At 40.6% G+C, this 13567-nt stretch overlaps 1 protein-coding gene across 4 annotated transcripts; it reads left to right on the top strand.

Moving 5' to 3' along the window:
• The first annotated feature begins 1227 nt into the window (after positions 1-1227).
• On the top strand, positions 1228-10794 carry UBE2J2 (ubiquitin conjugating enzyme E2 J2). Of its 4 annotated transcripts, none has more exons than XM_030018320.1 (7): positions 1228-1437; positions 3256-3386; positions 3610-3650; positions 4487-4589; positions 4703-4841; positions 5340-5420; positions 7356-10794. In XM_030018320.1, the coding sequence occupies exons 2-7, from the start codon at positions 3256-3258 to the stop codon at positions 7638-7640; spliced, it is 780 nt and encodes a 259-aa protein (XP_029874180.1). In that variant the 5' UTR covers positions 1228-1437; the 3' UTR covers positions 7641-10794. The 4 variants fall into 4 exon arrangements, with proteins under 4 accessions (XP_029874180.1, XP_040980363.1, XP_029874181.1 ...); XM_030018321.1 differs by lacking the exon at positions 1228-1437 and adding an exon at positions 1444-1698; XM_041124428.1 differs by lacking the exon at positions 1228-1437 and adding an exon at positions 1728-2746.
• The last annotated feature ends 2773 nt before the right edge of the window (positions 10795-13567 follow it).

Below are 13567 nucleotides of genomic sequence, written 5' to 3' on the forward strand. Positions count from 1 at the left end.
AAATACAACAGGAAATACATTGAATCTGAATGCTTGTATCTGAAACTCAGTCTCGAGCTGGACTCAAATCACCAAAGAGAACAGATTAGCATAACCCTGACAATAAAGGCTGAGGTGCAATCTTTAGAAAAGGACCATCGTGACTGATGTCTGCTAAATCCCGTCTTGCACAAAGTGGCATGGAAATATGATTTTAGCGTACCTTATTCAACATCCTTATTGTGCCAAGAATGATGTGAAGGCCAGGTGGAATTGTGTGCGTTACAAAACACTCCACAATACCCATGCTGTTAAAATGTTTTATCTTTCAAGCATAGGCATCTCACGTAATCCCTTAAGGGCTGTGTTCAGTTGTGCCAGACAGTCAGCTAAGGATCTGAGACAGAGGAGAACGCTGTCTTCACTTCAATGGAGCAAGATTTTGCAGTGTTTTCTCCTAAGATGGTCTGGATATGCTATCTTAAATTAAAAGTGAATAGACACTACGTCTTCCTGTCACATTTGGCCTCCTAACTATAAGGGAGTAACTTGCTTTACTCTTCTTAAACATTGCTGAAGCAACAAACGTGCGAAGATGGTACAAAACGATTTGCTGTACTTTTATGGGCCTACCGGTGGAATCCTGGAGCAAAAAATATTGTCCATGTACTGAATGACTGAAAATGAGTTTGGATTTATCCATTTTACGAACACTGGGAATTTGAAGAAAAGATTCAGGAGACTTACAGCCAAAAAACGTGTACAACCCATTCTTTTTCAGGAAAGGAAAAACAAAGACAATCCCGGGGTCCCTCCCAAATACAATCTTATGCAAAGCCGTAATAATCGAGCGGCGACGTCGAAGGACACCGGACTTTCGTTATCGCTACTTTTTCCCTCGCGGTTGACCTTCTGCCTTGACAACGGCACCGCTCTCCGACGCCTTCCTAACGGCACGGCCTGCCCATCGCCCTCCCGGGGCCTGGAACCAGCCTCACCCACGGCAAAGCCCCCCCCCCCCCCCCCCCCCCCCGGCGGGAACCGGAGGGCTGCAGCCCGGGAAACGCGCCAGCTTCGGGCCACTGTGTCCCGAGAGCACCGGGCGGGACGATCCCTTCCCCAGCTCCGTTAGGCCGCCATGGCGGATGAGAGGGGGAAACAGGAAACGGAAGTCAGCTGAGCTGTGGGTAAGGCCCCGGCGGCCCGGAAGTGGGGCGGCTCCTTCCCGGAAGGAGACGCCAGCACTGCGTTGGCCCCGCCTCCCCGCGCCGCCATCTTGGCTAGGAGCCGCGGTCGCGCCGCAGCGGGGAGGCGCGGGGGTCGCGGCCCTGCCCTGCCCGCTTTCCTCTTCGCGGCGCTCCCTTCTCTTTCTCCCTCCTTCCCTCCCTCGCTTGGCCTCCGGCTGCGGGCAGGTGGGGCCGTCCTCGGCGGTGGAGGGGCCTGCTCTAGCAGGGAGAGGTGAGCGGGGCCTGGGCCGGCGGGGCGAGCCCATGAGGGAGCTGAAGGAGCAGGGAGGGCTGGACCGGCTGCCTCCCTCCCTTCCCCGGCCTGACGGGGGCCCGTGGCGGGCAGCCGGTTCGCTGTAGGCTGTGAGCTCCCCGGTTGTCGCCTCTTGGTCCTTCTTCGCTCGCTGCCCGTCTCCTCAGGCACGGAGCGGCCGCCGGCAGGGCCGGGGTCGCGCTTACCCGCAGAAAGAGGCGCTGGCTCTCGTTCCACAAGGCAGGTGTGGGGGCCTGGGGGGCCGGGGACCTGTGGTGCCCTTGTCTTAGTTCCCTGATCCACCCTGCCGCGCTGGGAGCAGGGCTTGGGCGCATCATGGCTGTCTAAACACTGGCCGGTTGCTTTCTTGCTGGCTTCTGGTAAATTGGATTGTTGAGATGGGAAAAGGGGTTTGCAGGCGTAGCTCCTGTTAATGTTGCCGTTGATTTTCCGCGTTTAAGATACGAATGTCCCTTCGGATAAGGCTTTGAGGGGGTGTTAAAATCCCAATCACTATACTTAGTGCTGTAAAATTCAGCGTGGTTTTGCAGTCCGCAGTGAGCGGCGCTATTGCAGGACTTCAGAACAAGTAATTGTGTTAAATTAAAAAGCTGTGATTTAATCTATGTTTTGAAGTCAAAGTTGACTTCTTTAGAGAAGAATTCTTAATTTTATGATTTCAAGAGGTGTGACTTAAAAACACGTGTGGCTTCCTTCAAGAAAAAATGCTGTATGATTCAAATGATTTACAGTAATTCTGAAAAAAGCCAGGTTAAACTCCTGTATTTTGAGGAGGGTTTGAATATTTGACCACATACACTTGTTGCTTATGGTTTAAATATTATTTCTTTATTGTACTTGGCTATCTGTTTGAAGTAAAGGAATAGAAAGGGTCATAGGAATGTATGTGTCAAATGCTGCTGTCGTATTGCAAGCATTGTCTTATCTCTTTATACAAGCTGTTTGTAAAATCTTTCTTTTTTGTTCTTGCTTGAATTTCCATGTATAAAGCTAAGTAACTTGCTAAATTTATCGGGGGAAGGGAGTTAAATTGCAGTTGTTAATTGGTACATGTTCTGTAGGCACATTGTAAGGGCTGATGCTTTCTTTGTCTTGTAAGCAGCATGGAATTTCCTTTCTTCGCACTGACTTGTCTCATTTTGGATGAGGTCTTTGTTTATCTGGAAGAGAATAATCTGGCTCAGAGGTTTCCTTCCGTAAATTCAACTAACTCTTAAGCAGGCAGCAGATTAAAGTTAAAATCCTTCACCTGAAAGTCAGTAATAAGGTTATTGCGGTTTTTTGTTTGGTACTTATTTCAAATAACTGGATGTGTAGAAACACGGACTGAATTTAAATCGTGGGCAAATTTGCATAATAGATATTCAAACTGAATAGGGAAGTTAATTACTCAAAAAGAATAAGCCCTTTAAAACAGTGTCATAATGATGTGTGTGCAGCCTAAACGCAGGACTGGTTATTAAGAGTTCAAGTGGGTTCTATAGCGCAGCATATTTTCATGGTGGCAATTCACTGTGGTATTTAAACAGCAGTGTTCTGGAAGGATTGTTTTCCCATTTTGACAGTATACAGAGTCTTTTAGTTAAGTTAATATACAAAGTCTGTGTTAGTTAAGATTTTTGCATGGTTCTTGCCACTTAAAAGTTATGGTAATTTAATTTATATTTTAAAAAAATACTCTATAAAGTAGATTTTTGCAAAAATCTGGAACATAGTAGCTCTGTGTCTATTAAGATTGTATTGAGATTGTATTTATATGTTTTTTTTAAAAACTAGATGAGCAACAACAGTAATAAGAGAGCACCAACGACAGCAACACAGAGACTTAAACAAGACTACCTTCGAATTAAGAAAGATCCAGTGCCTTATATCTGTGCAGAGCCCCTCCCATCTAATATCCTTGAATGGTAAGAATTAGAATTAACTGTTCACTTACTTGTGGAGAGAATAAGATTTTCCAGGTCATCAAGTCTGACTCCCTCATTCCTACGGATTGTATGGGAATCTTGGTTTTGGGAGGTGGAGTATGAAATTTTTGCTGAAGTGATGTTCATCTTCATTGTTCTAGAGAAATTGATGGCTGATTCTGTGATGGCTTTCATTTTGTTTAAATTTCCTTCTTTGTCTTAGGCACTATGTTGTACGGGGACCTGAAATGACTCCCTATGAAGGTAAAAGCATGTAGCAAAAGCGTGCATGTGCTTTATGTAATGATTGGCATGCCTGAGTAATTACATGCCTGTTTGAATGGGCAAAATATAAGTACTGTAAATAGCTCTAAAAACTGTTAGCGCAGTTTCAAAGCTGTCTGTGACTTGTGTGATAGCTTGTTGAAAAAGAGGTAGTGGTACTGCTGTCTATTAGTAATTTTTCTGTTATCAAGGATTCTAACAAAACCACATTTAGGTTAAACTGAAGGCAGATAACTTCCTACTAAGTAACTGCTAAAGGTCTTAGAGCAGATACCTCACTTTAGATAGTCTGTGACAGTCAAAGATATGTTTCAGAACCTCCCATTTTGTTAACATATAAATGTTCTCAGTGAACTGATATATATTCTCTTTACGAATTTCTCTGGAGAAAGTGAGGAACGTAAAAGCCTTATTAATTTGTTGTAGTCACATATTTTGCAATGTCTTCTGGAGCCTCTCAAAATCTTTTTGAAATTGAATTCTTCATAGGGTTGTATTTGCAGTTAGCTGCGTTTCTGGAAAACTAACCCATTTGTATTGTATTAAATACACTTTGGCTGGTTTTCCTTAAATGTATTACAGACTTGACAACAGAACATACTGTTTGTAATATGCATGTGAGAGAATTGCCTCCAAAGTAAATCTACTGCAGGTTTGGATTATTGTGTTTTAGAGGCACGAGATGATGAGCTTGATCTCTTTAGTGTGAGGGGGAGAAGGAGACAAGTGAAGAGTTTTATTTGGCCCATTTCGAGTAGCAGCTTAGGACTTCATCTTCATGCAAAATAAGTAATTCATCTCTTTATGTAATGCAGGTGGCTATTATCATGGGAAACTAATATTCCCCAGAGAATTTCCTTTTAAACCTCCTAGTATTTATATGATTACACCTAATGGAAGGTTTAAGTGTAATACAAGGTAAGGATTTTCTTCTAACACTTAAGCAATTAACACCATTTTAGTAATATCTATAATATGTAATAATTTTAATGGCAAAAATAAAACACGCTGCTTGTTTTATCCTTTTGAAGGTTGTGTCTTTCAATCACTGATTTCCACCCGGATACATGGAATCCAGCTTGGTCAGTCTCGACGATCTTGACAGGCCTTCTTAGTTTTATGGTGGAAAAGGGCCCCACACTGGGCAGCATAGAGACGTCAGAGTTCACAGTAAGCTCCAAACTGTGAGATACACCTTTTGTCAGCTTAGGGAATGTTGAATGTGACCTCAAAGTTAAAACAGCAGCAGCAGCTGGCATTTTGATATCTCAGAAATGAATATGTTGTTGCCTCCTACAGATGATGGGCAGATGAATCAAGTCAATTTGAGGCAGTGTGGGGATGGGGAGGGGATTTCTTACAGAACTTAAAATCCCTTTTAGTAAACTGTATGGTTAGGACTTACTTTCTCCTTCCTTGCTCTTCAAGTGTCTGCCAAGCAGGCACACTAGTAGAGAACACTAATCTCGTAAGATGAAGAATTGAGAACGTAACTTAAGTCTAGAAATGTCTGTTGTAGTGAATAATATTCACAAGTATGAAGTTTTAAATGTTAGAAACTAGTTGGCTAGTGGTTTGCACCATTCTTTTGGGAAATAATCAGATGTTGAATTAAAGTATATTAACTTCATTTATATGCAACTGCTGATAACTTTTGTTTCTCCGCAGAAAAGACAGCTAGCTGCACAAAGCTTAGCATTTAATTTAAAAGATAAAGTCTTCTGTGAGCTCTTCCCTGAAGTAGTGGAGGTAAGGGAATTAATCCATGCAATAAATTTGTTTTCTGTAGTTCTTCAACTTCTCTGTGTAGATCTGTAAACTAATTGTTTAGGACTTTTCTCAGACAGTAGCTACTTTTGTCAATCTTGGAATACTTTCAAAAGGCACTTTTGCTATGTGTAAGAATTAAAAACTTGAATCGTGAAATGGAATTGTTTTTCTGCTGCACAAAGATCCATTGTATAGAGAATCAAATATGTGTATTTAGGATTGGTATCATAGCCTTGACTGAGCTGCACATGCAGCAGACGTGGTTGCGGTCCCAATATTTTAGAACTGTATACTGTGTTTTCTTGAGTTTGTGTAGGACTAATCTTTGTGTATCCGGACTTGGTCCATCAATATCCTAGGTTATTTTTTTTTTTCTTAATTCTCCTTTAAGATTAGAGACTTATATTCTTCCTGCTTAACTTCTGAGAATGGGTTATATATTTTTAGGGCATGTATCTTCTTTGCACAACACTAACCTTAGGTGTGTTGATACACAGTTTATGTTGTCATGTCTAGGTAACAGCTGAAGGATATAGAAATTTGCTTTTTATAAGGTTCTGAAAATGGTTACCCTTCAGCCAGACAACAGTATATGGATGGTACAGGTTTAAGAAAGAAAGAAAAGAAAAAAAAAAAAGTATCTCGCTTCATTCAGACCTCTGGGATTCTTTAGCCAATTTCCACTGATGATACTTGGCTCTAAAAGTTCTTGCCTATTATAAATGAAGGATGCTCCTTTCTTCACTCCTGTCTCAAGATGGTTCCTTCCCTGTAACTTCTTAGTGAAGAAACTCAGTTCTTTCAGCCTGCTGGTTAGACTTTGAGAGTTAATATTTTGCATACCGTATGAATGGGAGCAGTTTTCTGTTATGGACTCTTTTTCGTGACTCTGGAGTTACAATATTATGGTGCTGATGCTCATTGTAGTTTGGAATTCTAGGCATAGAATTTGTCAGGCAAACTGCTTTGGGTTGTACAAATTTCACCAAATTGCAAGTCTTAATTATTGCACAAAGAATATATGCTGTAGAAGAGTAGGGAAAAGATACAAGAGAGCCTTTTTCCAGCTGTTTTCTTAACCATGAGAGATGTTTGTTTTTGTTAGAGATAACCTGAGGTCATAAATGTATGAGCCCAGCTAGTGAAGTAAACATTGTCCACAGACAGAAATGGCCTCTTTGGGCAGAGCAGTGAGTGCTTATGGAACTTCAGTTTTGATTCATTTATTATTATTCTTAAAGGTACTCACAAAGCTCTAGTTTAAAAACCATTCTCTCTCTTTGTCTCCTTTTGGGACAGCCTTTGGGAAAAGAAAAGTTTTATTTGCATTTCCTTTCTTCCTCATGCAGATAATTCTGAACTGAAGGTTTTAATTGCATTTTCTTATCAGTTACAAGAATGCCAGAGAATCGGAAATACTTTCTGCAGTACTGTTTTGCCAATACCTAAATCATCGGGAAACTCTGAATACAGTAATAGATAACTGCTGTTGCATTCCAAGTACAGGCAGATTTTTAACATGTAATACTTGTAGTCCTAATCTTTCTAAGCTTCTATGATTGCTTTCTTCATTTTTTTTTGATGTCTTGCATTCAAAACAAGCTGGACATGCAAGAATTTCTCATTTCTGAAAAAAGGCTTCTCGGAAAATGTACATGTGAACTAAAAACAAACTTGGCCGAATGACTGTTAGTGTCAACTGCTGAAGTAGGCCACTTGGGAAGAAGTTGGGGAGACTGTACAAATGCAGTTAATGCAGTTAATTTAGTTTAAAAGACCTTTAACGTGAAGAACTGTACCATATCCTTTTCCTAAAAGTTATGTAAGAACTTAGGTTCTGAAATCTTTTCAAAACGTTCAATAGCTTCACCACTTTTGCTTCCAGCTATTCAGTTTTCTTTTTTCTTTCTCCAGGAGATTAAGCAAAAACAGAAAGCACAAGAAGAGCTCAATAACAGACCTCCATCCCTTCCTTTACCAGATGTTGTCCCTGATGGGGAAGCACACTACGGTCAGAATGGAATACCCCTTCTTAATGGGCATGTACCATTGGCACCTGCCAATCATCCAGGTCTCCAACAGGCCAATCGTAACCATGGACTTTTAGGCGGAGCTTTGGCGAACTTGTTTGTTATAGTTGGTTTTGCAGCCTTTGCCTACACAGTCAAGTATGTACTGAGAAGCATAGCGCAAGAATGAGGATAATAAAAGAAAACCAAGACCAAATTAGTGGTAGTTGCAGAATGAGTGGGACTCTTTGGGCATCTGACTCTGACACTGGGATAAATATTTGTTTTACCAAGTTGCAGGTAAAACATTGGTTGGCTCATGGGTTATGTTTGGGAAATGGAGTAGCTTTGATTAGTCAGAAAACTAAAAGAAGTTCTGCTCGCAGATCCTCTTGTCCTTGCTACTATCTAGTAGTGGCTCACAAACAAGTCAAAGCATTATTGATGAGACGCTAACATTTCTAGTGCTTTGATTTTTATAGCAGTTCTCCATCTGTTATTTGAAATTTGAAAATCTTAAGCAAATAAGGCTTTTTACTTCATTGAACAATTTTTAAAATTTCACAATTTATGCATATCGTATTTTATTTTCATTAGGGAAGAGTCTGTACAGGTGTTGAGATGATTCAAGTAGAGATTTCATGTGGACTTGATAAGGGTTTGGTTAATGTGAACATTGATGCTACAGAAGATTGCTGGTTTCTTTTTTAAAATAGAAAACATCATTGCATATCTAGTCAATAGTGATTAGATGAGTGGGAAAATAACACCATGTGTGTTAAATGTGTTGTCTAAATTGTCACAATGTCATTGAAGGTTTTATTTGGGCTACAAGAAGTGCAGCTGTCAGCCTTTAGGAATGATTAGCAAGAAGCAGCATATGAATCAATCTTTAGCGGGGATACCCGTATCCAGTATTGGTTTAGATTTGTTCACTTACAGATTTCCATTCTGGGAGATGTTCTATTTGAAAGCTGTAATACTTAATTTTGATCACAAGGTGCCACTGTTGAAAAAAATAATAAAACTGCACACACCAATGGAGAGTTGATTGTGTATTCAGAAAATCTTCTCTGGATTTCTTGGGCTTTGGTAAATGAAGTAACCTAGCCCTTGTGAAGATAAAAAGACAAATGATTCTGAATAACAAACCAGCTTCTTCAGAGTCAACTGAATTCATCTGAAGTGTCACTAGCTGAAGTAAACCCTTAAAATAAGTTCTGCTTGCTTACTTGATGATTTGCATAAACTCTTAAAAAAAGAAGCACACCACCAAAAACCAAACTCCAAACCCTTCTAATTCGTCTGAGATCCTAGAAGCTTTTTGCTTTTAAGTTCATCACTGTTCCCCTACAGACAATTGATGACTGAAATACCGATGTTTGTTCATGGGATTACAGGACTGTGGATAAACACTAAAGCTCCTAGGGTAGTTCAAAAGTCTGTCTGCAATTACTTTTTTAACTCAGTTTGCTTGGTCCCCGTCCCCCCCAGCTTAATTGTATCCAAATGCTTTGTTTCATCAGAGGCAAACTTAATGTGCCTTTCATAATTGACAGTGATGCCTAGTCATCTGGGGAAGAATGCACTCACTGTTAATGGTACAACAAACTGTCAAAGGTGATAGGGTAAAAAGCTCTGCATCTCACTGCATAGTCTTACTTTAAGTATTGTGAAAAGCCCAAATAAATATTACCTCATGTATTTAAGAATGTTTTCAAAACTGTTTTATTTTACCTTTCAGATTTCTCCTCTCTGCTTCTCCTTGTTATCTTGAATTGTAAGCGAAAATCTACTGTTAACCCATGAGCCATGCAGCTTAGAGCATCAATAAAAGTGACCAATTCTCTGCAATAGGTAGGAATTACCAAAACTAGCAGAACAGCTCTATACTAAAGAAATCTTAAAGCAGTCCTTACTGAGGTAAGGAAGGGAAGGAGGAGATGGGGTGTGTGTGGATGGAATTTGGAAAAGGCTGGATTTTAAAATGTATTTATAAATCTTTGATTTTTTTTTTTTTTATTTTGTGGTTTTACCAAATCTTATTTATAACTATTTTTTAATTTACCTCTTGTATGTGCTTAATCAGCTCTTGTAAAAAGAGAAGCACCAGTTGTATCTATCTAGAAACAATTATGTTCTGTTGGTCTGGGGTTGTTCTGGAAAGGAAGGGGGAGTGTCATGTCTTTCCTGCAGTGATAGGATTTTCAAGATTGCTTGTCAGACTGATACTTTCTTTTCTCAAACCATATGGACCTGTAGCTGAGGCTGTTCTGCCTCATAGATCTTAGTATCATTCAAACATTTTTGTGTTCTCGCAATGCCTTTTATTACCATTGACATCGCCTACAGACAGAAGCTTATAATTGGTTGTCTATGTTTATCTTCTTATCTCATGGAAGTTCATTTGTCCACGTAAATGAAGACAAAGGCAAGGAGACCTTGGGCATGGTGTGTTTGCATCCTTTGTGGAATGTACCTAACCAAGGTAAAAAAACTAGTAAAATCTGGAGATGTTGAATAAAAGGCATTTTATTATGTGACAAGAAGTTGGCCTTAAGCTTACACCCAAGCATTTGAAGGTGGGTCTCTTGTTCTTAGTATGTGCCACAATTGGAAACAAAAAAACTTTGGTTAAACCCTGGACATGCTGCATTTTTTCTGAGGATTGGTTGTATTTAAAAAAACAAAACTTCCAATTGCAGTTTCTCTTCAGTACCTTGGATTCAGAGAAAGACCTGACAGTCATTTTAGGTGCCATTTGTTGAAAGCTAGGAGCAATAGCTGACTGAACCCTCGCACCTATGGCTTACAAGATTTTGATACATCTCCTTGCTCCTTGCCTTTGGTAACGGAAGATTTATTCCCTTTTGTGTAGGTTTTATTGTTTTGTGTTTTTTAAAAGAATTTATAATAGTATGCAGTATCTGATCTTTTTGTTACCAAAGTCATTAGATGGAGTAAACCATTCTTTGCCATGCAAAAATATTATCATGCCCTGAAGCAGTGCGTTACTTAATGTAATAAAACTAAAAGCTGTCCCTCAGTATATATTCGAACAAATGTCTGGCCCTTCACTTTCATGCTGCAATTTCATAGATTTCTGTAAGATTGTTATACGCAGGTGGTAGGGAGTTTTTGCAGCTTGAATAGGAAGATGTCTCAGTGGTCACCTTTAAAGATCTCTTGATTTTTAAAATCCTGGATTTGTATGTAGTCATAACTTTTCTCCCCCTAAGATTTCGAGGTCACGGAAGTTACCTTACTTCAAGCATGTACTGAGGAATAGAAATGACTGCATTGTAAAGTTGTTTGTTCATAATAAACATTCATGATAAAATTTACACTTTGTGGGACTGTTCTTGGGAATCACTGGGAAGAAATCTAACTGGATATATATGGACTAGAAAACAAAAATTATGGCAAAACTGCATCTCTCCCACCTCCAGATTTTTTTTTATCTACCGCGCCCCCCCCCCCCCCTTTAGTTTGATATCCCTTACAGCTGTGGTAAAACACCTCCAGGGTGACCTACAGGTAGTAACTTCTTTTAGATCTTTTGCTTGATAATGCAGTTCCTCTACAGAGAGATATTTGTTCTATAATGACATAAATGTCACAACTGCCATTGTAGTGCAGTAGTACCTGTTTTCAGCACCTACTCTGAGACATGTAGGAGCCACTGTAAGATGCTGTTTCACTGTTTTTGCCAACAGTGATGATGTCTCTGAAGAAAAAAAAATATATTGGAACCTTGCTACTAACTCGGCAGTTGCTGTTTGAGTACAGATTGACTTGGTTCTGCTGCTGTTCCCTTAACATCTGGATAGCTAGTTCTGTGATACCTAGACAGCTTCAGTTATCTACATCTCTCGATAGCTTCAGTTCTGTGTAAACCAGTGAATGTTACTCAGAGGCTGCCTTCGCTTTTGACTTTCAGAATTTGATTTTTGGACTGGCATTCCAGTTGTGTGTGTGGTTCCAAAACATAGTTGTTTGTAATAGCAATTTCTTCATAACTTGATGAAAGTGAGATTTTTTTTTTTTTGCTTGACTGACATCTGCCAGGGCTGAGCCATGTCCTAATTTGTTTTATGAAATGATGCGTTTTCCTTAATAATGCTGGTATTTGCCTTTTTTACTTACTCAGAACAGTTCTTGTGCCTGGAGTTTGTTTGAACTCCGTTGTTTAGACTTAGTGCTTTTCATTTTGTCAGTTGCCCTGCTTCAGGGTTTTTTTAGTGCTTGTGTTAGTAAGGAACGAGTCAGATGAGGATAGCTGTGTTGCTGTATTTCAGATCCGTGTAGTTACAGAGGATCCTTGCTGTGAGGATGTTGTTCTGCCCCTACCCTAGACAAATTCTGTAGGGGGAAAAACCCACCTTCTATTGCATTTGCACGAGTACTTGGCTTTGAAACCGATCATGGGTGTTGATAGTGTGTATCTGGCTGAGTATTAAATGGGAAACGCTCCCATATACAGAAGGCCAAAGAAATAAGATGCTTCTTGCCCATCTGATGGATTCTCCAACTTGCCTTAAATGTGTAAGCAGTCAGCAAGCGACGAGCTGTCTTTTCTTCAGAAGAGCAAGCTCATAATTTGTCATTAGAATTATTACCTTAAGCCCTGTGCTTCAGAAGGTATTTTTTAATGTCTGTGAATAATTTCTGCTAATAATTTGTTGCTATTGGTGGCTTATACTGCAACCCGGTCACGGGAAGACAAATAGTGTACAAGATGATACTTTTTCCGCTGCCTCGCCAAGGCCGGATCTTACTACTTAAAGCAGAAAAATAATGTTTTCAGTGGAAAAATTGCCTACACGGTAAAATAAAGCTTTGCCCTGACAGTGTTACTTCACACCTCGGTCCCTCCGAAGAGCCCACGGCGAGTTACACCTCAGGAATCGCAGCAAGCGATTCCCTCTTTCGCCCAGCGTCTCGGTCTTTCAGTGGATGTGCCACGAGATGGCGTCGCGATCCCGCGTGGGTCGCGATCCCGAGCGGTCGCCCCCCCCCCCGGCTGGGAGGGTGGCTGTCTTGGGTGGGGAATGGGGGAAAGAGCCACATGGAGAGAGGGTCTCTGAAATGTGGGGTGCGGGCAGCTCCCCCGGGGGGACTTTGCAGAAGGCAGTTGAAGTGGCTGTAAACTCTTGTTCTGTCTTCCCAAAGCTGCTCTTTTTTCTGCCGGTGTGTTTAGGTTTGTTCCAACAGCTTTTGCACACAAACCCAGTCGACAGCTTGGGTTTGTATTGGATTAGCTGTGGGAAACTTCACATTTAAACCTAAGGGATCTATCATGGGAGTACTCTAGACCTTTATCTGCTATGAAGCAGGGGTGGGTGTGTGTGTCAGTGAAGGGTAAGGTGCCTTCTACTGCATTGGCTTAAAAAATCACCATCTGTACCAAGGCTTAGGAATTGTTCGATATATCTACAGTGGGGAACTCTGGGAAAATCCTAGCTTTTGACCTTTTGCCCTTTGGATATTATTCTTAACATAGTTAGGTAAGGTCTATCTTGAGTAAAAGATGACTTGCATTAGTAGAGATTGAAAGATCAAACTGCCTATTTCTTGCCTGACTCTTCAGTTTCCTCTCTAGCTTTACACACACTTCTTACAGTGTTTGCAAACACTGTGTTTGGGTTCTTACACGCTGTTTTGAAATGTAAATGTGGCTTCTTATAATATCTTCCCTACTTAAAAGTTTTCCTCATGCAGAATTGATATTGTTACAGTCTTAACCTATTCCCGTTATTGCTGCAATGGTGCTAAGCTCAGAGAAGAAACTGTCTTTTCAGTCACTTTGAGATCTTTGCTGTGCTATGAAGTGCAACATTGGCTTATTGCTATTTTTTTGCAAATGGGTTTTGAATGTTGTTCTTGCATTGGCAAGACTCACGTGCTTTGGAACTGCTGCAACTCGGATGTGAGAACAGCAGCAGCAAGGTGTGCAATTTGCAATAGATAATACAAATGCTGAATTGAAGGTTGGAGGAGAGGTAGCAACTGTGCTGACACTTGTTTCAGCCCAACACAGGGAAAAGTATACAGTCAGGAGTTAGCTACAGTCAGTTTGTCCTACTGGACCATCAAGTAACTTTGCCTTGTGCTTGC

The sequence above is a fragment of the Aquila chrysaetos genome, chromosome 6, assembly GCF_900496995.4.
Source record: "Aquila chrysaetos chrysaetos chromosome 6, bAquChr1.4, whole genome shotgun sequence".
NCBI classification, from domain to species: Eukaryota; Metazoa; Chordata; class Aves; order Accipitriformes; family Accipitridae; genus Aquila; species Aquila chrysaetos.

What these genes read in the sequence shown, in the direction of transcription:
- UBE2J2 (XM_030018320.1), top strand. Translation starts at nt 3,256, where the DNA reads ATGAGCAACAACAGTAATAAGAGAGCACCAACGACAGCAACACAGAGA. An exon ending in TGAAATGACTCCCTATGAAG is followed by an intron (nt 3,651 to 4,486) that starts GTAAAAGCATGT and finishes TATGTAATGCAG; the next exon opens with GTGGCTATTATCATGGGAAA. An exon ending in AGGTTTAAGTGTAATACAAG is followed by an intron (nt 4,590 to 4,702) that starts GTAAGGATTTTC and finishes ATCCTTTTGAAG; the next exon opens with GTTGTGTCTTTCAATCACTG.